At 40.0% G+C, this 27,502-nt stretch overlaps 1 protein-coding gene across 21 annotated transcripts in view; it reads right to left on the bottom strand.

Annotated features, from left to right (window-relative positions):
* LOC149074111 (uncharacterized) overlaps positions 1–27,502 on the bottom strand; it is a 235,467-nt gene that overhangs the window by 24,711 nt on the left and 183,254 nt on the right. For all 21 annotated transcript variants that reach the window (XM_089246127.1, XM_089246131.1, XM_089246138.1 and 18 more), the window contains 6 exons: positions 20,410–20,454; positions 8,609–8,749; positions 7,417–7,527; positions 5,186–5,296; positions 4,934–5,102; positions 4,584–4,763 (listed from right to left, as the gene is read on the bottom strand). In XM_089246127.1, coding sequence (XP_089102253.1) covers positions 4,584–4,763; positions 4,934–5,102; positions 5,186–5,296; positions 7,417–7,527; positions 8,609–8,749; positions 20,410–20,454 — 757 coding nt within the window. The remainder of the gene's footprint in view (positions 1–4,583; positions 4,764–4,933; positions 5,103–5,185; positions 5,297–7,416; positions 7,528–8,608; positions 8,750–20,409; positions 20,455–27,502) is intronic.

Here is a 27,502-nt window from a genome sequence, read left to right as displayed (position 1 = left end):
TAAGGATGGCGGGCACAAATGATCGTCAAAAACAGCCAATTGATTAATTGTAACATTGATTTAAAAAATTTGCAACAACCAATGTTACTTATTGAAAACATGTACTTTATTGACAATTCTTTCAAATCAATTTTAATTATTTAAAATATAAAAATATTAAAAAAATTAGATTGTTTAGCATCTGCAGACACTGGATTGAGCATAATTTATCAACACCTTCATTTAAAAAAAAACGTTAACACATCACTGGATCCGCTCCGGCCTGGCACACTAGTCTTTATAGAATTTAATACTCTCAGAACTTTATATACGTGTGGCTCTAGTGGTTTCGACACTGCACGATTTCTCTAACCTCTGACCCCCTAGAGCAGCAGTTCTCAACCTTTGACTCGCGGAGCCCTTTTTAGCAAAAATTCTATGGCGGAGCCCTGTAGACCCATTTAATTATTCACTAAAAGTTATTTTTACTATTTAAAAATATTTATAAATCTAACTATTTTGAAAATTTTAGTTTCTTCGAGCAGCTGCGGAGCCCCTGGAGAGTGCACAAGGAGCCCAGGGCTCCCGGAGCACCGGTTGAGAACTGCTGCCCTAGAGGAACGAATTATAGAAGCCCCTTCTTAGCGAGTCTCAGTCATGAAATACTGACTAAATTTCATAAATAGCGACGATCCTGAGCAAGTCATTCATCCCGTTTATAACGTAAGCAGGATCGAGAGAGAATATATATCATTGTGACCCACTCTGATGCATCTGCACCTCGAAAACCCAACTTCTTAAAAATGAACTATGTGGCACATTTTTAGATTGCTATGGCACAATTCCTGAGCGGTTAGACCACCCGTAGCACATTTTCAGATAACTCTAGTAGGCTCGTGTAGTCACAGATCACTCGTGATATTCGGCATAATTACGGATCACAGCGATGCCTGGCACAGTCACCGTTTTAAGAGCACCATGGGGGGGCCCCCAGGCGAAGCGATTTTTTTAAAAAGGTCCTACCAGGCAAATTTACATACCCTCCCATCGAAAATTTCAACCACCTCATTTTTTGAGGCACGTCTTAATGCCGCCGGGTGGACCCATGCGTTACGACGGCACAGTTCTAAAGCTTTCAACAGACCCGGACAAAAGTTTTCAGATCACTCGGATCCGCGAAACATGAAGTGGCTATGTTGGAAACTTAATAGGGAGAATGTTTAGGTGCACATAAACTAACGAAAGGTTTTTATTTTTGGTACACCGATTAAGATGCCATTAAAAAGATATTTCTAACCCTCATGTAGAAAATAACCGTGGTGCAACAAAAATTATCAATCATTAAAAACAAAGTATTTTTTTTTATGACGGCTGGTTAATGACGTGAGCCATCATTCAAACACCCCTTCCCATCAACGCTGACTCAATACTTGAATACCCCCCCACCAATTCAAAAAAAAATACAACTACTATTACGTATCATACGTTGGCGATTAAAAACTGATTAGGCCCCTACTGGCTTTCAAGCAGAATGTTGTGCATTGTTCTGCAACGAGCCTTCGGCTGACTAGAAATATTCTGCAGTAAAACGCCCCAAAAAATAAAAATGTAAGAAATACCACCAGGCTATTAAATTTTCCAGATTGTTCTGCAGTTGCACAGACTGTTCTACGACGTTCCTCGCAGATTTCGGCATATTCTGCTCTGGGGGCCCTACCTGGCAGTATTACATAGACTTAAGGCCAGGGATCTGCCAGTTTGCAAAATTAGCCGAAGCCAGATTCATTTCTGAAATTTGGACTTTGACCTTTGACCAACACTCTGGATTCGTAAATTAGCTGCATTTCAGCAGTAACACGTGTGAAATAAACATGCATCTTCACTTCGATTGACCGTATAAAAAGAATAAACTTGCATAATTTTACAGTACTTTTTGAACACAACTGAATGGCAAATGCAACATGTTAGCTTAAAAATATAGTATTTGTCAGGTACAGTGGCGGATTACCGCACAGGCGCATGAGGCGCGCGCCTGGGGCCTCGGCAGAGCGGGGGCCTCCAAATAGTTGTGTGCTTCATCCTACATATGAATTTACATGCGCATCAACAAATCTCTTGAACTATGTACAGTATCTGCTCTCCCTTTTTTTTTAACCGCAATTTTTTTTTTTTTTATGTATACTGTACGTAAGAGTTATGGAAGAAAAACGGGAACTGAAAGAAAAGAACAATTTACAAGACGCAGCTCTCAAGGGCCAGTTCTTCCCCGACAAAGAAGAGACATTGTAAAGCGATCATTCAGGGAGGGTCATTTTCAAACAGTATTTCCCTAAGGGCACAAGCAGGAGGAGGGGTGAGAACAGCAGGTCCTAAATTTAAATGAAAATTGGAGTGAAGGCATAAACAGATGTCTCATTCCACAGTATTAAATGCTTTTATGGGCGCCGATAATACGACAGCTTTGGTGTAAGCTTTTGTATACAGTATAATGGATGGCAAGATGGCTATCGGCAAGCGGCGACATCGACAGGAAGAGACACTCGTACTAATTAAAATGAATGTAGTAGAGCTCTTATTGTGATTTTGTCTCCCACTTGTTTGAATGAAATACTATAAGCTGGTTCAAACAACATATACATTTGCAATCTATGACTGTAACCATACGACCATGTGACAAAAAAAAGTGGGGTTGGAAATGAATGCTGAATGACATGCATTCTGAATCACGTGATTTTTCTGTTTCTCTTTTAACACTCCCTCCCCGGCTGAAAAAAATCAAGGGGGGTTTCTTTTCCTTCTTTCTAAAAAAAAAAGCTACATTTTTGGATTGGTCAAGGAGGCTTGGGTAGACAACATCTTTGTGTCAGACCGAAAAGTGTTTATTGTTAATGTAATTGTAATGTGTGTTATTGTAATGAAAAAAATTTTTCATGCCGATCCTCAAGATTTCCTTTAGGATTTAGATTGCAGAATCTCCAAAAATACCGGTAAGCAAAACTAAAAATATAAATTATCTGATAAATTTTTATTTGAGCATTTCAATTCAACTACAGTAGTCTCTCTAATTCGGTCGTGCTCTAATCCAGTAGTCCAGGATATTTAGGTGGTGTGGTGTCACTTTTCTCCTGATGCCTTAACCCCTTAACACGTTCTAATATTTCTTAATTGCTGATCAAGTCCTGACTATGTCTTTGCACGAAATTTCATATATTATTTCAATGGGTTTCTTCAAAGTTAATCCAACAATTTCGGTAAAATCTGGCACACCGTGGTCTAATACGTACCGGATTAGCGAGAGTCTACTGCAGGGGTCTTCAACCTTTGAGGCATAGCAGGCCATATTGAAACATTTTATAAAGTACGCGGGCCACAATGTTATACTGTGGCATTTTTCGTTATTAAACGAAACGGGGGGGGGGGGGCCATAATATAGAAGATTTTTTATTCACTCTGAATACAAATAATACAAAGGCAAAGGCCACAACAGGCAGAGTGCCCAACAAGGTGGCTGAAAGAGAAAATAATAATTAATATAATAGTAAAAATAAAATAGAATAAACATAAAAAATAATTTCTAAAAAAAAAATTTAAATAATTTCTTTCATTGACAATAATTTTAATTCATTCTGAAATAATTTCTTTCATTAAATTTAATTCATTCTGTAATAATTTCTTTCATTAAAAATATAATTTTTATATTTACTCTGATATAATTTCTTCCCTCTATTGAAGAAATGTTTTCTATTAAATATTATCAGTATCTTTATATCAAATCAAATATATTATATTTCAGATATTCTCAAATCTTTATTAATCAGTAATATTAAATTACTAAAACTGACGGATCTCTATTTTTGCCGTGTGGCTGAAGGCACCAGGGCGGACATCTTAGATTACTAAAAATATGATGCAGAATTTTACTGTGTTTTTTTTTTTTAATGGGAGTGATTATTTTTCATCTAGTACCAGAGAATATCATTATATTTCCTTATCTTATTTTTGTGTTTATGGTTTTGGTGATGCAAAAATAAAAAAGTTTCACTAAAATGGTTCATTTTAGTGAACCATCTCGTTCTTATTAGGGCCAAAAGGGTGCAGTGGTGGATAAACGCAAATTTGTGGGTGGGGGCGGTGGTTGTGACCATGTGTTCAATTTTTCAGGACGGTTCTGATTTTTTTTTGGAAAAAATTCTGAATTTCCCCTTTTTTTTAAGCAAATTTATTTTCTTGGTTTGTTATTCAGTCAAAAACGTGGAAAACATTTTTTTTTTCCATTTAATTTTTCTGCTCTCGGGGGGGGGGGGGGGTGACAGCCCCTACCTTTAATCCGCCCCTGATAGGGGGCCTCCAGATCAGGTTGCGCCTGGGGCCTCCCAAAATCATGATCCGCCACTGGTCAGGTGGTCATTTCATAGTAATTGTGACTGATTAGACCTAGATACAAAGTTGAAAGCAGATTCCAAAAATAGCTATGTGCTGTTCACCTTTACCTATATTTTAAACAAATCCGACGGTGGCGCTATCCACCTAGCTGCTAATTATTCATGTTGAATGTCGGTTACACAGGAAATTAATTTTTCCAATACTTGAAACGAAAACTTTACCGTTAGCCGTTTCCTGTACCAAAAGACATTTCATAAATGACATATCCAAGAGAGCCAAGAGGTTTCCCGGTGAACCGCCAACTGCTTTATACAGTGAGAAACAATCCACAAGGCCGGCAATTACGACACCAATTAGAGAGTGGACGAGAATAGTAGTCATTGTTGCTGTCTGGAACCTACCTATAGAAATAAAGATAGGTTGAAACTACACTTTCGTAATAAATCTGCACATTAAAAAGGATCAAATTCATATCTCAAATGTTTCATTAAATAATGTGCATTTATGTGTGTGGAAAAGATCTTTTCAAACACTTGAAATTTAAATTTCCTTAGGTAAAAGAGCCACATACTTGTTTTTAAATACTCCGATAGCCCTCCAATGTCTTTAAGGCAATTTTCAACCCTGTCGTAGACGAGGAAGGAACCAGTTGTAATAAAACACCTCCATTTCTCCTCATTAATAGATTGGAAACGTAATATCGGTGCTATGAGGAAATTTATAAGTCCACATATCTCCCCCTATTGAGATTGAAAATAAAATTAACTATTGATAAAAAATGAAAAATCCTAATTTCACCTCATTAATAAAATCCAAAACTTACAAGTAAGTAATCACATTTCGCTTTACTCATGCACGTCATTTCCACATAGCTTTTGAATAAAGGCCTTCCCCGTGAAGCTGCCTGTTCATGAAATCCTTGTCTTAAGACATACTAGAAGAAATGCAAGGAATGAAAAACGTTAATATATACATCCTTCACTTGTAGCCCTATCACAATGTGGTCTGACTTCATACCTAATTGTGAAAATGAGCTTACCGGCACATTACCGCTAGTCACTCAAGTGATCTAGTAGTGTTTCAAAAATCGCTAAAATAACATTTTCAGACCACTTGAGTAACCCACGGCATGTCTCTAGGACACAGACAGCAGAACACTGACAGCTCACTTAAATGACACGTGGCCCACTCTTATCACTTGAGTGACTTCTGACAATTACAGATAACTCAAAGCACCCGCAGCACACTTCAATATCACTGAAGTTACCCATGGTCCCCAAAGTAGAATGTTCTACATTGTTCTGCAATGAGTTTGCTGCCAACTGGAAGTTTTGAGCAGTAAAAATTCACGATGGTGTTTTTTCTACACTTATTAGAATTCTTCGATTGCGAGACACGTCAGATTTTGGGATGTTCTCCTTTGGGGCGCAGTTCCACATTACTCAATGCATCTGAAATGTGCAGCAGACAACTCAAGTGACCCATAGTTGCATTTTCAGATCGCTCAAATGGCCTACAACACGTTTTTATATTAATAGTCAGGCCATTTTATAAGATATTCAAACTAGTGGGGCACTGGGGGGAAAAAAGACCAAGTAAAGTGCCATTTCCTAGTGCTCCACTATCGTACAAATGACAAGGCAGGCAAAAATTTCGAATTCTAAATTAAATAAAAATATCAAGTTATTTCATTAGTACTTTTAAGTACCGAGTTAATAAATATGTATATGCAAAAATTAAAACTAGAATTTCAATCATTATTTGGATGACCATAAGTCTCGTATTTCGCGGAACATTCCTGTATTTTCAGGTGAGATTTGATAGACTAGGGCACAGGAAATTTTTTTGAAAAAGGACATTGAACTAAATTTGTATTTCCCATCCGAAACGGCCAAGAAAAAAACCCGATCTAATATAAAACTAATATTCATTTCATTAATCAGACACACAATTACACTGCGTTTTCAACTGGAACCCTGAAACTAAAAATTTTATTTTTGTCAATAGGATTTGTGTTTCAACCTACAAAAAAAAATATTGATGCCACTGAAATGAATATTTTAAATTATAGTCAGAAAAGCCATAATTTTTAGTATGGTTGTGAACGGATACATAAACATTCAGCAAGCTGATGATCCCTTTAAAGTGGGCTCTATAATCACTTGTTCATTTAAGTTTAGAACTACGGAAACGCGGCCAGCCATAAACAAAATAATTTACATTTGTCGAGAGGCAACTACTAGTATGCGAAGTAGTATGGTTTGTGCATCATGTTCCTTCAGAGTCCTTTTCTATTGTGTTAGCGCTTCGTTTCCCAGTGTTATTCCTAAAGAATTTGCAACTGGTCTGCTGGTGATAAACAATTACAATACGAGAGTTTGTTCTTTCATTTCCAGTAGAATTTCCTTTGGTTGTGGTATATCTTTTCAGTTGAAATTCCTTTTCTGAAATCTTTGAGACTTTCTTTGACTCCCTTCATATTGGAAGGATTTGAAGCTGACTAAAGGAAAGGGCTTTGCCCCACCAGTGGTCATTTGTCTTCATTGGTGGGTCAAATAGAGGCTAGGTCAAGGCTAGTGGGGCAAAATCCCACCAGTTGGAATGTAAAAAGGCTTGAATGAAGGTGCTTCCCTTCTAGAAAATGTGACAATTGAAAGGTACATATTAAAAACTTATGACTGAAATTTTATGCTTATCTTCCATAATTCTGTTAATAAAAACTTCATTTTTTCCAAAGCAAAATGTATATTCCATATACATTTTATGAATATTTTTCAAACTGATACTCAAAAAATAAATTCAAATACATTTAATGAGCACCAGCTATTCTATAATTTGACAGGGCCGTACTTGGAAGGGGCTGGGGGTAACTGCCCCAGACAAAATTTAAAGGTTGGCAATTTCAGGTGGGAACAAAGTTATAAAATTATTGAATTTTTATGGGTCTAAAATAATGTTTGCCCCGGGCGGCAAAGAACCTAGTTACGGCCTTGACTTAATATATTACTATAGAAAGCTTTCTACAGATTTATCTATTTTTCAAACATTACTTACCTCGTCGATGTCATCCTCATTAGCGAAACAACTAAATATAAAGTCTGCAGCATTAATAACATAAGCTGGAGTTTCACCTATCAATGCTCCAGCTTGACGTAACTTGTTACACTGATAAAGATTGGAAAAATTATACATTGCAGCTATATAGCAATATATAGAGTGTCCCAAAAATATATGCAAAATAAATTACATAACAAAAAGCATATCTATAGTCAAAAACAAATTTCCAAAGTCGGAAAATGATAGAAAAGAGTTTTTCAAACTTCAAGGCACAAATGCGAGCATATCTACCATCTAAAAAGTCCACGAAGAGAAACCATCAGGCTTACATTAAAATTCACGCATAATACAAACAGGCATAAAATAAACTATAGTTGTTTGCATCTATGAGTTTAGGAGACAACAGGAAACATTAAAATGCCAGCACTTTTGGTAAAAACATTTCTCAGACATGAGCTTCACCTCAGAAAAATGAAGTGCATGCACAATTTGGTTATTCAATCAGATCACAATTGTTTTACAATGGCAGTTCCATTTCTTTTAATCATGGGTGGAGATACGTGGGCTTGCATTGCCCCCAGCATCAAAGGTGGAGTCGACTGATCCAATGTATATAAGGTGACAATGCCCTCAGCAATAATGACCTTGGGGGCACCCCAGACTTCCAAGTCAATCTCTGCCTATACTTTTAATATTTAACTACATATCAATAATTATATTGAAACTAAGCTATTGTTTCATGCAAGAATGTCATTCATCATCTTACAACTTTGAATTGTTCTGTCTACGCGTTTTAATTTATGAATATGAAATGTCTGATTTATATATGCACAGGTGCATTAGAAAACAGCAAAGATTTTTTGGGACACCCTGCATGTGTTGAATAAAACATGCGACTTCATAATCAAGGGGAGGGGGTCCTCAATAGTATATCAATATCATTGCGCAAGATGTTAATGACTGAAAAATACTGCAGACAAATTTAATGGGAATAAAATGTTAAGCAAATACATCAAAAACTGGATAAACATAGTTAAATTTAAACTGGACAATCTTTTTTCTCATGAACACTATTTTGGAGACCAGATTTAACAAATTGGTTACAAAAGCAGAAAATTTCACTTCGCAGGCGGGGGGGGGGGAGAACGAAATAAGGGGTTACAAAACAAACATGGGAAGGAAACAATACCTGTTCTGATGTCGTGAACCATACCATGACTTTGTAATGCTTACTGATAAGGTTTTTCACAAGTTGTTCGCCTACAGCACCGCTACCCAAAAACCCAATTTGTTTTTCTTTAATATTTTTAAACGCTTCATCCAGTTTTGTCTGGGAAACAAAAGTAAAAATAATGAACTTTTATAAAACTGAACTAAAAGAATACAGTCTTTACTAAATACTAAAGTCTAAATACTAAATACTAAAACACTCATACATTAAACAACACTCAGACAAGTACCAGAACAGGAAAAACAAATGAAAAGTGATCTGTAGATTATATGTAGGAAATCGGTAAAGATCCTGGCTGAAATGAAATTGAACCTCTTAACACTTAAATGACTGCACACGAGATTTTGCGTTTGAATGCCAAGACGTAAAACACCGGCAACGAGATTTCTCGATTTCCTGAGAGTTTAATTTCCAAATGAGAAAAACGTGCGTCGTGAATTAAGTCTAGGGGAAATATTAGGTCATTTAAGTGTGTCTAATCCACTCATCCTTCTGATGAGTTTTCAACATGCAATTAAACACCAATGCACTGCATGACTTGTACCGTTCGCCAGCCACAAAAATTAAGATCAATTCAGTATATGCGAACATTTTTCTTAAATTCAACCTATGTTAAAGGCTGTTTTTTTATAAATACTTTTTATAGCTAACTACTGTACTTTCATTGATGCAGACACTGCGTTACACCACCAATAAGAATTGGTTATAAACACATCTTTCATTAAAACAGGCAATCCTTAGAACCCATTAGTCTACTACAATGAGACTATTTTGAATATATATTTCAACCAGTATATGATCAAGGACTAAGTACACACACACACACACCTAATTCGTGAAATAGATCCAAATTTGTCAAACGCTTATAAGTAAAGAGGTTAAACTAAAAACAAAAAATTTAGGTACAGACTGCATAAACGAAAAAATCGTGCGCCATAAACGTCAAGTAAAGCACAACCTCTAGGAAAGGCGAATTTATATAGACAATAATGGAGGGAAAAGACGAAAAAGAATTCGAAATTCAATTTCTATGCAAAGTTTCTCTAGAAATCTACATTACATTTTATCAAGGGCGTAGCGAGGGGGGACTTGGGGGTCTGGTCCCCCCGAAATGTGAGAAAATGACCGAAAAAAAGAAAAAGATGGCCAAATCCATTGTTCTGTCATTTTGGTCCCCCCCAAAATGAAAGTGGTCCCCCCCGAACGAAATTTCTGGCTACGCCCCTGCATTTTATTCATAGAAAATTGCTGGCCTTACGCCAGTGGCGGATCCAGGCAGTGACGATCGCCCCTCCCAAGAGACTTCAAGCAAATATAATTCCACAGTTGCCTTTTTCCTACTCAAATTTCCTTGCTGAAATTTGTGCACCCTAGGAAATGTTACCACCAGAAGAAAGCTGAAGGTCATGTCTGAAGAGAATAAAAGCCATAGAGCAAGTTGTATTTCCACCAAACATGGTTCAAGTTCTATAGGGATTCCGCGGCCGCGTTGCCTTTCCGGTGCAACTCACCCATACATACCCAGCAATTAGGGGCACGTAATTTTTTGCAAGGGAGAGGAGCTAATGAAGAAAACTGAGAGGGTGGAAATTATCTTATTGGCTTGCTTCATTGCGAGTTATCCTTCTGGCCATTTTTTCGGCTTCAGTCCTTAATCATGCAAGCTTGAAATTAACTAAAAAATACCCGGATCTTTAAAATAAAATTCACTTGCCAAAAATAGCAAAGTTTTAAAATAGGCGGACAAAAAAAATTTTTATAGCACATCTGGAAACAATGGACTGTCCCGTGGGAAGGGAAACAATATTGGTTCGGCCGTGCCCACATCCTGCTACAGGGTTCCTAGATTAGGATCTGACCCCAGACCAGATTTTTCCTGGGGCTTTCCATATTAAATAGTGTAAAAATGGGTTGGAGCTATATCAGCCCCACTAAGTAATTTTTCCAAGAGCGCTCAAAAAAGGCAAAAAGAATTTAGGTTCTCACTTGCCCGGGATATTAAGTACTACAAGACCCCTCACGGGTGGCACAATTGCACAGGGTGCTGAAACAGTTATTTTTCTAGTAATGTACCTAACGTAAGATACATATTTAAAATAATCATGAAAAACAGGAATAAAAATTTAATACACACATACATATATTTTGTGACTTAAAAATCGTTTACATTTGATCTATTTTATTTTAGTTAACCCTTGCATGAGATTTTGGGGAAGAAAACTTTGTGCTGTAAAAATGAGAATGGAGGAATCTCCCAGGGCTGGATTAAAATGTGAAGGCCCTAAGCACTAGAATGGTTTTGGAGCCTCCTCGGTCTTTAAAAGTATTTAATACAACACAACAGGCAAAATGCCCAATGAGGTGCCTGAGAAAAAGATGCCCATAACAAATTAGATGTCATATTTCAAAAATAAAGTAGCCCAATTAAAAACACCATCACAAAAATAAGTATCCACATAAAATACTATAAAAAGCCCATAAGGAATGTAATGGTTGTCTTATTCTAAGTATGGATAGCTTTGATTTTCTCCAACATGCTTATTGTATTTATTTTTAAACGTGTATTGTGTTACAATTCGCTACCTCTGGGGGCAAGCTATTCCATTCATTAACAACCCTATTAGGGAAAATTCCCTGCGACACCATAACCTTCCATAGTCCCTCACCAATCAATACTGGCGTTCCCTTGTAAAAGCGGTCGATTGGCGGTGTACAAGAAGTTCATGGTCCATCCTATCCATCCCATTGAAAATTTTGAACACACCGATCATATCTCCTCGACACCTGCGTTCATCCAATGTAAACAGTTTTTTGAATAAGTCTTTATAACTCGTGCCAATAAAGACACGCGTAGCTCTTCTCTGCACCCCTTCAACCAAATCTATGTCCCTTTGTAGGTATGGTCTCCAAAACCTTACAGCATACTCCAGTCCAGGACGAACTAAGCCTCGCAAAAGGGGAAGAATGACTTTAGAACGCGAAGAGACCTTTTTGAAAAGGAGACCAAGCATTCTATTTAATTTTCACTACAGAAAACCTAAGCCGCTCGTCAATGAGAATACCCAAATCGATCACCCTAGTTGAATGGTGTCACTATCCCAGATGCAACTCGTAAGGGAACCGTAGGTTGTTCGAACCAAAATGAGCGACCATGCACTTATCAATGCTAAACGACACGAAGATTGCAACATGGGCCAATGAAAATTGATCAAGTAGGTCTGGAGCAACTCTATCAGATTCCCAACTCCACTCTTCCCCCCCCCCCCATCGATACCTTGATCGAGCTTAGACATAAAGTGAAAAGTATGGGGCTAAAGACGCTTCCTTGAGGAACTCCACTTGTGACGTCTGTCCAACCAGATAATTCCTTGTTTATCATACCTCATTGTGACCCATAACTTAACAATGATTTTATCCAATTCAGCAAGCTGCCGCTGCCCCCCCCCCCCCCAATCTCGTGTAAAAGCTTCAAGAGTTTACCAGTTGGACACGATCGAATGCCTTCTAGAAATCAAGGTAAACATCTACATTTTTACTCTTAAAGCCTTAGTCACGTGATCATAGAAGCAAAAGAGCTTAGTCACAAGATCTCCTTGAACCCATGCTGATTATCTGACAATACATTATTCTCGTCTATCCACTTCACAAACTGCCTTTTGATAATTTCCAAAATTTGAGGGAACTCGTCAAACTCATTGGACGATAATTGGACACAGCTGCTCTACCTCCCTTCTTAAATATCAGAACATTGGAAACTTGCTAATCCCTTGGGACGATACCCTCAGAAAGACTACTCCTGTATAACTGTGCGACTGGCCTTAACAATTCATTAGCACATTCCCTGAAATAAATGATATCTGGTCCTGGTGCTTTGCTTGCACATTTCTTAGAAGATTTAGGACCTCTACATCTTCCACTTGAATATCGTTGAGGATTTTATTTCCCATGCAACACCCGTATATTGAATATCAATATCTGTTGAAAACAGACGCGAAAAAAAAATCATTGAATGCACTAAATTATATATTTGTAAATGAAAAAGTATATGCAATTATACTTCTGAACTAACTAAAAGCAGGATTATGATTTGAATATTTCCAAGCAGACATTGCAAGCACGAAAAAGGTAAAGACCTTCAAAGTCTGATATCTGTTGGAATTTTTTTGGGAACTTTATCGGAATTCTTTATTTCCCAGACTTGAAATTTTAGACTATTTTAAATCTTTTAAAAACATTCAAAACACATTCTCCCATTGACTTCCCATTTCACAAATGAACCACTGAATCTCAGCATGACTACTATTACTCAAGCATTGGTATATTTACAGGAGAGTTTAGCGGGCTATAGCCTAAGGTAACATTTTAGAGATGAGTGGCTAACAAAATACAGAATGTGAGAATGGTGGCGAAGTTTTATAACCGTGAACCCGGCCCTACCTAGAAAGGTAGAGACTGGCAGGGATTGACCTAGAGAATTTCCAAGCATGTGAGCAAACAAAAGAGTACGGGTAATGACGATAACATACCTGAAACCATGCAGCTTATCCGCTAATAACTCAAAGATGTGCAAATTTTCAAGTCATTCTGTGGAATTTTGCTCATCTTTAATACGCAAGTCTCAACCGGACACAACCCGAGGACACCGTAACAATTATATCTTCAATTTGCGACAGTTAAGCCAGGTTTTCCTAGAAGCAGGTTTCTACAGTGCGTGAAAACATATTGGTTAAAAACTAGAAATTTAGGTTTGACCGATCAACGTTTTCATGCTACACGTGGCGCGGAAATTCTAATAGGAAAACCCGGCTTCAATATGAGGTTGCGAGATACATATCTTTCCGCAAGATGTTTATACCAGTATTTTTCCTACAGATCTTTTTCGTGCTACACGATCACGACTCACCGTTTTTTCCTCTACTGTTCCCGTACCGAAAACAACATCGCCGGATCATCTATCGCTGATCTTTTTTCCTCAACTTCCAGACGCCAGCCATGTTCTTTCACGCTCACAGGTCGGCGCGCCTCCCCACACTCAAAGTGGAATCTCTCCTCACCTGATGCTCTCACCTGGAACCGGTTCTCTCCCAAACACTGGGCGTTCCCGGCTGCCATATAAACTAATTTCTACAGTATGTTACAGGTTGCGAGATCGACATATCTTTCCGCAAGATGTTTATACCAGTATTATTTTCCTACAGGTTATTTTGTTTTTATTATATATCAAATCGCGGTATTCTATCTGGTTTTCTTAAGTTTAATTTAAATTCACTCTTGTCGATCTCGCATCCTTTATCTGAATTTCTCATGTACTTTGTTTTTTGTTCCTCCCATAGCTCCATAACCTATCACATGTCTGTTTTTGTCTTGAACAACCATAAACAAAAAATGACTAAGGTAGGCCCTCTCGATAAGCAGCTCTTTGACCTACCTACCTGTTTCTACTGCTTTTGCTCTCCGGTGATATCGAGTCAAACTCCGGCCCAAGGGTCACCCATTCGCCCAAAGCTTCCCAAATTCAAACACGATCAAGTTCCCTGTCTGGCCCTTCGAAAGCACCAGACAATCCTTCCCCCTCAGATTCCTCCATCCTTCTCAATATCCAGGATACCCAACTTGCCATACTAAACCAATTCAAGCTCCTATCCCAAAAGCAAGATTCCTTTAGTGTCCAACTCAATGGATTACCTGAACGTCTGAGTAAGGTAGAGGACACATTTTTACCTATTGAGGATCTCCAACAAGTCTCCGACCTCTCCAAACTTCGTTCTTCTCTCGCCTCAAAAAGGTAATCGACCTAGGTTTGACCGACGTGAGCGGTCTTCTAATTTTTCGCGGCATACCGGAAGAGACCTCAGACATTGAATCCACCGCGACCCTCAAATCTAAAATACTTATATGCTGTTCAGACCTCCTAGAACTTGAAATTTCCGACATCGACCGTTGTCACAGAATTGGCTCTAAAAAGAATCCCAGGCCCCAGACTTTCAATTATTAAAATTAATAAATTCAAAACCAAAACTGAAATCCGTAAAAATTCATTTAATTAAAAAAACAATAGCATCTCAATTTCAGAGGACTTTTCACCTGAGACACGCAGGCTACGTGGACAAATCTGGGGAGCCTCCCAAAAATACCGTGAGTCCGGTCTGAAAGTTAAACTTTTTCATATCTTTGCTCTTATCAATAACATACATCTGGGATCCCAGCCTTGATATTATCCCGCTTTCCCAAACCCCTCCCAGCATTACTCCTCCTTCTGACCTTTCCCTACCTTCACCTCTTTCCCCCTTAGTCCCCACCCCTCGAAACCTCACTCCTCAATCTCCTCTCCAAAATAATCTCTTCAGAATCGGAACAGTTAATACAAGCAGCATAATTAACAAAATATCTTCCTTCGAATCCATCCTACTAGCTCATAATCCCAATTTCTTGCGGTTACAGAGACTTGGTTGCACAGTAATATCAGCAACACAATTTCTACCACCGAATTTCTCGGCCTTTCGTAAAGATAGAAACACGTGGAGGCGGCGTTGCCCTTGTTTTCATCAGTTCTATACCCCTAATTGAAATCCCTCTTGAATCAAATATTGAAATTGTCGCTGCCAAATGGCACCATCACAACTGCACTCCCATTGCAATTTTCTCCCTTTACATACCCCCTGCCTCGGACCCTCACTACTTCATTGAACTTGAATACTGGACCGATTTCATAATTCTCATCTTTTAATTATAGCCGGTGATTGGAATCTACCCGGTATAGATTGGCATAAAATGCCGTCCCTCTCGGGAAACCAAGGTATTAACAACAGAGTTCTCGACATTTTCCAAAAATTTAACCTCGTCCAAACCATCTTGGAACCCACAAGAATATCCAATCACTCAATCTCCACATTAGACCTAATTGCAGTTTCCAAAAAAATTCCGGTTTCCAATTTCAGTTTTTGATGGCTGTTCCGATCACAAAATCCCTTTAGATTTCTTCCTTCATCATACCATCCCTCCTTTTTTCGCGCCAGAAAACTCAACTTTAACAAGGCCAACTACCCCCTCATGCAAAATATCCTTCATACCCACTTTCCTGACTTCATCTCTTCCAACGATATTCAACATCTCTGGAGTAAATTCAAAGCCGTTATCGATAAATGTAAAGCCACTGTTCCTACTAAATGCTCATCTAAAAGCTTTAAGCCTTGGATCAACCGTGACATTATCCATCTCAAAAGAATTCGACGTGACGTCTCTAAACTCAAATTTAACGACTCCTCTACTCTCAGAAACAAAATCTCTATCTCCACTCGTAACCTCAAAGACCTTATTTCTCGCCACAAATCCAACTACCTATCCCACTCATCGCCTTCTATCTCAAAACTAATCCCTCAAATTTTGGAATTTTCTTCGCCCCAAACCAGCAGGTACCTCCTCGCTCAAAACTTCCAACTCGGATCTAACTTCTCCCCTCGATCTTGCCTCGGAATTTAACCGGGCCTTCTCTTGTTTTTTCCTCTGATCCTTCACCCCCCCCCCCCAATAAGTGTTTTTCGATTCACTTCATAACTCCTGTCCTATTTCCTTTCCTAAAGCCGGTCTCCTGAATCTCCTAAAAAATTAAAACCCCACTACTGGCCCAGATGGGATCCCAACCATATCCTAAAATTCTGTGCCAATGAAATTTGCAACTATCTCATTATATTCAACGTCTCACTGAATACTTCTAACCTACCCAATGACTGGAAAATTAATAAAATAATTCCTATCCATAAATCTGGCTCTCTCCCGCCCTCTTAACTTTGAACCTATTGCAATCACCTCTTGCTGCAAGCTCTTTGAACACATAATTGCCAAGAATATCCGTACCCACCTCGATTCGATTAACTTCTTCCCTAACCAACATGGTTTTCGATCGTTATCAGTATCTACCCGATTAACACTTTTCATACATGACTTAACAGACTCCATTGATAAAAACCTCCAATCCGACATAATTTTCCTAGATTTTTCCAAAGCATTTGACAGGGTGCCCCATAATAAACTTCTAAAACTTTCATACCTTGGACTAAATGTTGAACTGCTGAAATGGGTGGAGGCCTTCCTTATTGACCGTAGCCAGTTTGTCTCGTACAAGAGCCAGAACTTTCCTTTTCTTCATGTCAAATCTGGCACACCCCAGGGCACGGTCATCTTGCCTTTATTATTTTTAATTTACATAAATGATCTACCCGACTCCATAAACTGCCGCATTTGTTTTATAGATGAGTCATCAGCGAAAAGTCTATGTCCAATCTTTCTGACCAAGAATCTCTCCAACACAACCTTAATATTATTTCCAAATGGTGCTCAACCTGGAAATTACCCCTCAATTTCTCAAAAACTGTTTTTATGAAAGTGACCCGTAAAAGAATCCCTCACGAATTCCCCTATCAAAGTCATATAAATGACTGATCTGAGGTTTCCCCAATATAAATACCTGGGCATTATAATCTCTTCCGATCTCCGCTGGAACCTTCACGTTGATTATATCTTTAATAAATGTCTCCAAAAACTTTTTCCTTCGCCGTAACCTAAAATACTCCACTCGTCATGTTCGTCACTTGTGCTACAAAACATTCTCCCTGCCCTCTATGCCTGTGACCCCCACACCCAAACCAACATGGACAAATTAGAATCTATCCAAAATAAGTCCACTTGTTTCGTTTTCAACTGTTGGTCTTCACATGTCTAACGGAACTCAAGCGACAACTCCATATCCAATCGCTCTCCTCTCTTAGACTTCTCTCGTTTACCTTTTCTTTACAAACTCCATGGGGTTTTTTAATATTGACACATCCAATATTCTAATTGAACCTTCACATTTCTCTGTTAAACTCAATCATTCCAAAAAATGCCCATCTTTGCCTCTTCAGATTGTCACAAATTTAGCTTTTTCCCTAAGAACTATTATTGACTGGATTCAGGTCGATACAACAACCTACCATCAAATATTGTAGATTGCACTACGATTTCTGAATTTTCTCGTACCATCAATCAACACTGCCATATATAATTCTGCATCCTCTTGTGTAGGCCTCGGCCAAACAATATTGCATAAATTATACAAATTGGTGGGCAGCTATTTTTTTTAGCTGGTAAGGGGGCCCCCCCAGAAGTTTATGAAAAAACTGATGCTATTAAAAAAGCCCAAGCTAACTACATAGCATTTACAATTTTATTGACTCTGCAGTTTAAGTTTTTGGGCTAACTTTTCTGCATTTGAGCCATCCTTATGGATGGTCCAACTACACAATCAAATAATTTCCTGCCGGATGCTGCAAAATTACTTTATATCGGATCGGCAATTTGTTCCTTTTTCTCCCGATGTCTTAAGCACGTGTATATTTTGCTTCATTGAAATCTCCAGCCCTGAATCTCCCTCGGTCAGGAAGGGCAAGAGTTTCCTGTGTAACGCGTTTTTTTACGTGGGAAAGATTGAGCCGCGGAGGGGAGTTTATTCTTTCCCCACTTGCATTAAAAATGTAGAACCGAATCGCCAACAGTACGGTTTCCAAAAATAAATATTTGCGAAAATGAATTAAAACCTATGATTTGCTGACCATTTTGAATATGAATCCTGCACTTGAGACCTGTGTTTACCAATCGCGCTAGGAGTAACAAATGTGCTCACGAGAAAACCCATGCGCGCCCCCCCCCCCCAATCACTGGTCCGTCTGACATTCTTGGTAATACAAAAAAGGGCAATTCTGTCACATTGGGTGTGCTCTACAAGGAAGTCAAATTCTAAGAGAAAGGGCGAAAAAAATTAACTTGTGCCCGCTGTAGGAGGGGCGCCAGTGCGTAGTAGAAGTGGTTAAAAAAAAGTAGGAGCAAATGACTTGCTCCCTCTGGGAGGGCCAAATCGGGCAAAAGAAATTACAAAGTGACTTCTGCCCACTTTCGGAAGGGCGTCACATCTGAAGTGACACGTCCGGATTAAGATGAGTGAAGGCCCTAAGCACTAATTTCAGTGCCTCAATTGTCATAAAATTGGCTAAATGTTCAGCAATTATGTTCAAAGGTTAATTTTACACTTTCAGACTTCACGTTTAACGTTTTTGTCGCGAATTGTCAATATCGGATATTGCTAATTGTCTCCAGGGTGCTCATACGTTACATATTTCCTATCTATATTATTTGAATCTATCAATTAAAAAAAACAAGAAATGTATATTAGATAAATAAAAACAAGATTTTTCTTGAAGTAGACATGTGAATATTTCTAAGCACACATTTGTTTAAAACTATAAGTGGAGGGTCTTTCAAAGTCTTTGATGTCATTTTTGAAACTAATGCTACGTAAAACATCCGAATCTACTTTTAGTGGAGATGAAGCATCGAGCCTCTATTGTTCTGCTAATTTGCTTCAATGTTCGACATTTCGGGCTTCAAAATTATAATGTCGCATTTCTGCACCTTTAAAATTTTGCTTAAAATTCAATTATTTTTCTTAGACCGGTATTACACCATAAAATAGATTAAATCCTTTTACCAAACTTGAAATATCTAACCATTAACGTTATTTGTTACATTCTAGAAAATGTAACCGTTGACCTCATTGGCTGCATTTATCAAGTTTTATAATAGGATTTTTATCAAACTTTTATAGTGTAATACCGGCCTTAAGATGTAAAGTTAACTAGAATTCCTATTTGCTAGAATTCCTATTTGCTAGAATTAAGCAAGGCAGAGAAACGCAAATGTTACCGTCACTATTTTTGAAAGAGTCTAATGTAACAAAATTTTTGGAGTGAAAGTAAGTCCCTCCCGAAAAATTATGGCTTCTCATAATTTCCTGTGAATCAAATAATCCATTGCTTTAAATAAGAATCTCTACTTAGTCAAGGAAACCAAACAAGAGTGGCAGGATGGACAAATCCAGCCATCAACCCCGATCAAGGGCAAATTTTAACCACAAGATGTTTGAGCTAGAATTTCAGAGATGAAACTTGTTCGTAGGAGTTATACAATTTAGCATTAGTGAATAAACTATGGAAAAACTAAAAATATGCATTCTTAATGATTAAATTTTGCTTTATTAAGGTATCCTACAACCTGTGTTATTTTTCTTTAAAATGTTTCTGGAGTGAACTTAAACATTTTTTTGATGGAAAGTGTCTCAATGGCAAAAACAGTGACAAATTTTGGTCTACCTGTATTTTCCATGAAAGTCGTTTGTCAAATTTTAGGCTAAATCCATGTGATACTTGAAAAACTACTAAATTTTAATGAAATGCTTTGTGATTTTCACAGTACATTTTAGTAATGTTGCAGATTATGAACCAAAACTTACAGAATTGCATGATATGCTCATAAGTTAAAAATATATTATGTACGTGTGAATTTTTGGTTTAAGTTTCATCCTACAATTTGTCCATAACACTAATTCAAAAAATGTGATAGGACTTAAATTTTGGTTCATAACCACAACAATGTATAGCAAAATATATTAAAATTTTGTAATCAAGCAATGAATTTATACAAGTCATGTCAAAAATAACACTCTTCGTAAAACACTTTTAAAGTCTTCATTCGGGTATTACTTACAAAAACTGGCTTTGTTTTGTTCATATGCTGCTTGGAATCAAACAAAAAGGGATCTTATAAAAATAAAATCTATATTATTCCAAAATGTTTTCAACGTAGTCCGATACCTTAAGTGTCAATCGGTTGAATTCATATTTAAATAAAATTTTTATTTAAAAACAATTTCATGTCTCCATTTCGCTTACCTTTATAATGTAAAGTTCGTTTGCAGTGAGATTTCGTTCAGGCACCTAAAGAAATAAAAATGCTGTAACTTACATCAAAAAGTTTTTTTTTTTATTTAAGAGACTGCACACTGAGCACCTGTCAGCAGAGGAAACAGTAAATTTGGAAAAAAAAAACTTAGATAAATAAAGGTTGATTTTATTTTATCAGCCTCCGCCATAGAAATTACCAGAAAAGGCACTGCGACTCAAAAAGGCTTATAACCACTGGCCAACATTTTCTCAAACTTTGTTCCATCACCTTCAAAAGAAATTCTCATTGCCCACAACAAGCGAACCAATAGAATCCTATGTTATACCCGTAGCTTCTATTGCCCCGGACCTTTCCATCGCTCTCCGGGGACGATGCAATAATGCCTAATCAGACGCAAAAGGGCAAAAGAAATTACAAAAGGATTTCTGCCCACTTTCGGAAGGACGTCAAATCCGAAGTGGCAGAACCGGATTAAGACGCTTGAAGGTCCCAAGCACTAATGCTACGTAACAGATTCTATCTTTAGTAGAGATAGAGCATCGAGCCTCTTGTTCTTCCTCTATAAATTTGCTTCAATGTTCGATATTTCGGGCTTCAAAATTAAAGTTATATTTCTGTAGCTTTATAAAAATTTTGCTTAAAATGACATCTTAAAAATTAATAAACTTCACATCTTTGCTAGAATTGAGCAAGGCAAAGAAACGCAAATCAATGTTATGGTCACCATTTTTGAATTTGCCAAAATATAAGTTTTCGAATTTTCCATTTCATATTTTCCAAAATGAGACTTGATTTTTATCTTCAGGTCTAGTCTCAAAAACAAATATATTTTTCCATTGACCACATTTTAAAGTGTCCCGAACAGGCTTCAGGAGAAACCACTGAAGCTTTCCTTGACACCATGTCAAGTTATTTTCTGGATATTATGCTGAGGTGAACTCTGAAAGAAAAGTCATCACGTCTCCGCCGGGACTCGAACCCAGGCCCTCTTGCATACTTTGGGCAAGCATGCTACCATTTACATCTATCCCAGGCCCTCTTGCATAGAGGGCCTGCGGCGAATACTAACTTTTCGTTCCGAGTTCACCTTAGCATAATATCCGGAAAACAACCATTTCCTTGATATATCGGGCTGAGAAAAAGCCATCTACCTCTTAACATGGTGTAATGGTCATAATATTAACATAAAACAAAAGGTACTTTGCTTGCGGGTAATCTCATCGGATTTCTTTCAGACATTTTGGGAATTCATTTGCAATCTGGTACAAAAAAAAAGAGGGGTTATATAGAAACAATGAAGAGATCCCTGCTTATATGGACACCCGATACCACTGAGGAAAGAATTATGCTGGAAATGTCGGACCGTCCTAATTCAACCCCCCAAAATGGCAGCATCGAGGGGGCCAGCCTGCTGCAGGAGGGCTTTAATGCCGATCTCCACTCTGAGGAATGGATAACCAGCGACACAGAAGTGGAAACACAAAACAGTGCCGATTGTAGTTTTCTCGCAACCCCAAAAAACAAGGGACAAATATCGACTCCCTGGCCTAAACGTGTCAAGCGAAAGGCCATAACGTTAAAAAAAAAGAAAACAAACAAACTTGCGTCCCCTCCCCCTGATAAAGAGGACACTGAACAGTCAGCATGTGGGAGCGCACTCAGGCCGGTGCTCACACCCTCTAAACGCAAGTGTAAGGTGACAAAATTCCTAAAAAAAGAGCATCTTGAGGTAAAAGCGGCACAGCAACTGTGGACTCTACTAACCTCCCCAAGGAAAGGGGGTAAAAAAGAGCGCCCTTTGGTACCGAAAGGGAGGCAACACGAGGCATTCAACCTCCTGCGAGAAATTATAGATCAAGCCAGGATTAGCCACGCCCCCAACGCTGCAATCGATACATTCAGGACGGCAGACGGGCAAATATTTCCCACGGATGACCCGAATGGGAGCAAATTACTACAGTTGTATTTGGCGAATGAAATTGACCCACTGGCCTACGATATGCCCCAAGATGAGTCGGATAATCACAACCTTCAGTGGACACAGCCACCAGCAAGTAGAGGGGGGCACCACAGATTCAACGATTTGGAAGGGTCGAAACCGGGAGAAGAGGAACCCGCGGGAAATAAAATACAAAAAACTCATACATCAGTAGGGACACAAACAGAGGAGGAATCCAGCCCGACAGCGTGCAACGAGAGTACTAAGACACAGGATCCAGTGACGGGATCGGGAGCGTCAAGCGTACAGGCAGAAGTTGCGGAGCAGAAAGTTCATTCGGAAGTACCCACCTCAATCAGTGAGGATCTCACGGCTGGAGAAACAGAAGTGGGAAAGAACGTACCCCAGAGTATCACACAAAAGAGCTGCCAGGAGAGACTATTGGCGATGGCAGGATACCCCTGGAAAAGGTGGCGAGCACAACATCCCCATATTGAAACGCATCCAGGTGTTCCGCGGAATCAAGACATTGGAGCAAATAAGAGCGTATTAACTTCAGGGCCCACAGCAACGCACCAAAAGATGCCACAACTAATGACCACTAATTCCCATGGACAGGAGAAGAGCCATGACAACCGCGGCCAACACAAACCTGTCCACAACTTGCAAGAAACTGAACAAGTCAAGTCAAATGATAAGATCCGGATCAACAGTGGCTTCTATGGAGAAAGACTACAAATAGCAATCCACAATCATCTCGCCCCTTCAACAAGTAGCAATGCCACATACAATCTCAACAAAAGAACGGTAAGCAGACCCCAAGCTAAAGATGGTAAAGGAAGAGAAGGAGCAGGGATCGGAAAAGTAGTGGCAGGGGGAATAGAAAACAATATGAAAAAAAGAACCGCGACAGACAACACCAAACCCAAGAGAGTTGAGACAAGGATAAACAGAGGCAACGGAGAGGAAAGCAGCCTTGCCAATCCCAACAAGAACTTAAGAGAGGCGTGGAGGAATACTGGCTCACGCCAGCTGTACTCACAGGCTTTGCTGCGCAATACGGTGCACACAGTTTTGATCTACCCTCGCCTGGAAGGGGAAGATACGAATATTCCATACTTATTAGAAGATCACTTCAGCTCCTGTGAAAATGAGATCAAAATCAAAGCCATCAGAAAAATATCCCGAGGCTTTGCTGTTGACTGTTTCAGTGAGGGGGATAGTGAGACCATTCGACAAGCGATACTTAACGTTGAGCACCTGAGAGAAACCCTAGATACAAAGCTTCCAGGCAAAGCAAGACACCATATTATGGTGAGGGAGGTTAGACGTACATCGACCTCAGAGAAGGTGGCAAAGTTACTAGCTAAAGCCTTCTCCACCCCCGAAGACGCGGTTATCTTCAAGACCTCCCTACGCTCTAAGAACCCAGACACCGGACACCTGGTATTTCAGGTACCAATAAGTAAAAAAAGTGTTGAAGCCTTGCGTAGGGGACATCTACTCTTGGGCTTCTTGGACTACAGGATATCGGAATTCAAGGTCACCAATCGCTGTTTTAAGTGCCAAGCATTCGGGCACAAAGCAGCAGACTGCAGATCAGGCGATCCATTCTGCGCTAAATGCGCAGACAGACACAATACCCGGGACTGCCAGATGAACAAACTGCACTGCATAAACTGTCTGTGGTCAAACCAGGCAAAGGGCACCCGATTCAGGTCAGATCATATGGCTTCAAGTCTGAACTGCCCCTGCTTCAAAGCATATAACGGGGCGCAGCGCAGTGCAGCACAGGTCGAGAGACACTCAAACCAATAATCAAACGTCATTAAAGACAGGAAAAGAGAAGGGCATCGGTGACTAACTTGGTATGTCTAAACTATCAACCAATAAACTGCTTCCTTCTCACGTGGGAGTAAATCCATCACCCGACAGCAAAGTCAGAATTTTACAGATTAACATGGACCATGCTCGGAAAGCCACAAACCAACTGATGCAAACAGTGGCAGAACTACGGGTGGACATAATCCTCGTTCAAGAGCCATGGGTTGCAAACGGGAAATTAAAGGGGATCCCGATGGCTTGGCAAAAATGGTCCTCTGCTAACCTAAAGGCTGCCATATTTATTCCAAATCCAAATATTAGAGGAGCAACGCTGGCGGTGCACGACCACACGGTTGCAATAAAAATCGGCCTGATGGGGAAAGAGCATATCCTCATCAGCAGCTACTGCTCTCCAATTCAAGACATCACGCCAGCATTGGAGGAAATTTCAACAATATATAGAAAAGCAGGCTCTACACCTACGCATACTGCAATGGACCTGAACGGTAAAAATAGTTATTGGAACTATAAACGGGAGGACGATAGGGGACAGGCCATCTTGGATATGGTCATAGAGCGAGATCTGTATATCCTCAACGGGGATAACATCAGACCGACATATCAGCTCGGGGACTCAGAAGGATGGCCAGACCTCTCACTAACGAATACGAGACAGGAAAGCCCAACTAACTGGCAGGTAGGGGAAGAGGTCACACAGAGCAGCCACAAGTATCTCCACTGGTGGCTCAATGACGCCCCTCTGGTGGAACACAGAGTAAAGTTTAGTTCCTCCCAGAGAAGACTGAAAATATTTGCTAACAAGTTCGGGAAGCAAGCCACAGACTGGCTAGATAAAATATCAAATTGCAACAACATCGAGCAACTTGAGCATACCACCACCTCTCTCATGCAGACGTTGAAGTTAATTGGCGAAAGAACACTCCAATCCCAACACAGACTGGCTAATAGAGAGGTGAGGTGGTGGTCACCTAAGCTGGCAGAAGAGAGAAGAAAACTAAGGGCCCTGCACAAAAGATGGGAGAAATCAGCCGATGCGAACAAGGCAGAAGCCCTAACCAAATATAAGAAGCAGAAGGCCATTTACACCAAACAAATGACAGCAGCAAAAACGGACGCATGGCGCGCATTCTGTCATAGTGCAGTCAACCCATTTGGCGCTGTCTACAAGGCTACGGTGAGAAAGTCCACGCTCCCCCCACAAGTGCTACTCCTAGGTGATGGGAAGAAAACGATCCTCGAAGCAGTAGAGGCCCAACTACACACACTATACCCAATAGATGAGAGCGCAGATCTGGCTGAATATATATCTAACGAAGATGAGAATGTTTTTCACATCGCAACCAATGTCAATCCGGAACCTAGCATTACTAAAAACGAAATCGAGAGAGCACTAGCGAAAACAGGCAAGAAAAAGTCGCCAGGGCCTGACAAAATAACGATCCCCATGCTGACCATTATACACGAAAAATTTCCAGATATCCTCGATGCCCTATACAACAAATGCCTCGGACTGAATTCAGTGCCTGCGGCTTTTAAAACGGGACAAGTGTTAATGTTCCTTAAGAATGGCAGATCCCCCGACAACTTGGACTCGTTCCGGCCCATCACATTGCTGCCACACATGGGCAAGATTCTGGAGCGAATTCTGGTGCAACGTCTCACTTATCACCTCGACAAAGTGAATTTTTTTCACCAGCACCAATATGGCTTTCGCATGGGCCGCTCCACAGAAGAGGCACTCTGTGACCTGCTGGACGCCATCGATGGGGCAAAAAGAAGCAACCGCTATGTGGCACTTGTGTCCCTGGACATAAAAGGAGCATTTAATTCACTGAGATTCCCCATTCTCCGAAAGCTCCTAAAATCAATTCCGGCGCCACGTGAAATAACAGCAACTCTGGAGAATCTCCTGTTGGACAGAGTTATAGGCATGGAGACACAAGGACAGTTCGTCTCTCATCACCAGACCAGAGGCTGCCCGCAGGGCTCATGCTCGAGCCCCATGTTATGGAACCTGGTGGCAGATCAACTGCTCAAACGCAATTGGCCGGAAGGAGTGAGAATACAAGCGTATGCAGATGACGTCCTCCTCCTTTTATCGGCCCCGAAAATTAATGGCGTGACGGCTAGAGGGGCGACTGCGATGAAGATAGTCAGTGATTGGTTAACAGAGTACGACTTGGAAATTGCTGCAGACAAGTGCCGGTACATTTGGTTTAGTGAGAAATCCCGTCCCACTATCAAACTGAATGGGGAGCCAATTAGACATTCTGCTACCCTCAAGTGTCTAGGTCTAACCATAGATGGCAAACTAAATTTTTTAGCACACATGAAGGAGCAAAAGGCAAAGGCAATGAGGACCCTACAGCGAATGCGGAATGCAGCGGGACCGCAGTGGGGCCTCAAAACAAAATACCGAAGGATTCTCTATACCCAAGTTGCGGTTAAGATAATTACATATGGAGCAGCCGCATGGGGGTCCTCTATGACGGTTAGAACGCAGCGCATGCTGAATTCCGCACAAAGAGGATTTCTCCTGTACATGACTAGATGTTACCGCACGACGTCTACCATGGCAATGCAGGTGCTGGCAGGTACTCCTCCGTTGGCCTTGATCACGCAATTCCTTGCAAAATCCGCCAGACTCACCAGGCTGGGAAGAAACATCACGTCAGCAGGAATACACCTTGACTCAACCAATTATGAAAGAAATGCGATAGGATGGACCCAACACCCTGCCAGTGAGCCCATCGATGCCCAGATAACAACCGATGAGCAACTCGTGGACCCCAAATGCAAAGCAATCTACACAGACGGCTCCCAAACAGCGGACGGGACGGCAGCAGCCCTTATATGGCTGGCTGATGGAATCACTACCAATCAATGGGCCGCGAGGCTGCAGGACGGTTGCAGTGTCTTCCAAGCGGAGCTGTGGGCCCTCAAAATGGCTACAGAGCAAGCCATAAAAACAGAGGACAGAATAAGGATTTTCACGGATAGCAGAGCTAGCCTGGAAGCAATAAGAGACCCGCTCACACGACACCACAATGCCAGACAGATCCGCAACTACCTGACCACCAACAGAAATGTCAGTCTGCACTGGGTGCGAGGTCATTCTGGTATCCATGGCAACGAGTTGGTGGATAAGCTCGCCAAGAAAACCACCAAATCTGCTCAGAGCGCAATGTTAATTAAGCTTCCCCCTTCCCATGCCAAAAGACTTCTGAAAAGTCACTTATTAAAAATGTGGCAGGAGGACTGGGACGAACCTGAACACCCAGGCAGACTGATTCACG

The sequence above is a fragment of the Pholcus phalangioides genome, unplaced genomic scaffold, assembly GCF_987345545.1.
Source record: "Pholcus phalangioides strain wild (caught in Gottingen) unplaced genomic scaffold, Ppha-v1.0 ptg000017l_1, whole genome shotgun sequence".
Taxonomy (NCBI): domain Eukaryota; kingdom Metazoa; phylum Arthropoda; class Arachnida; order Araneae; family Pholcidae; genus Pholcus; species Pholcus phalangioides.
Note: the sequence above shows the minus strand (reverse complement) of the source record. Positions and strands in the feature narration are given on the sequence as shown.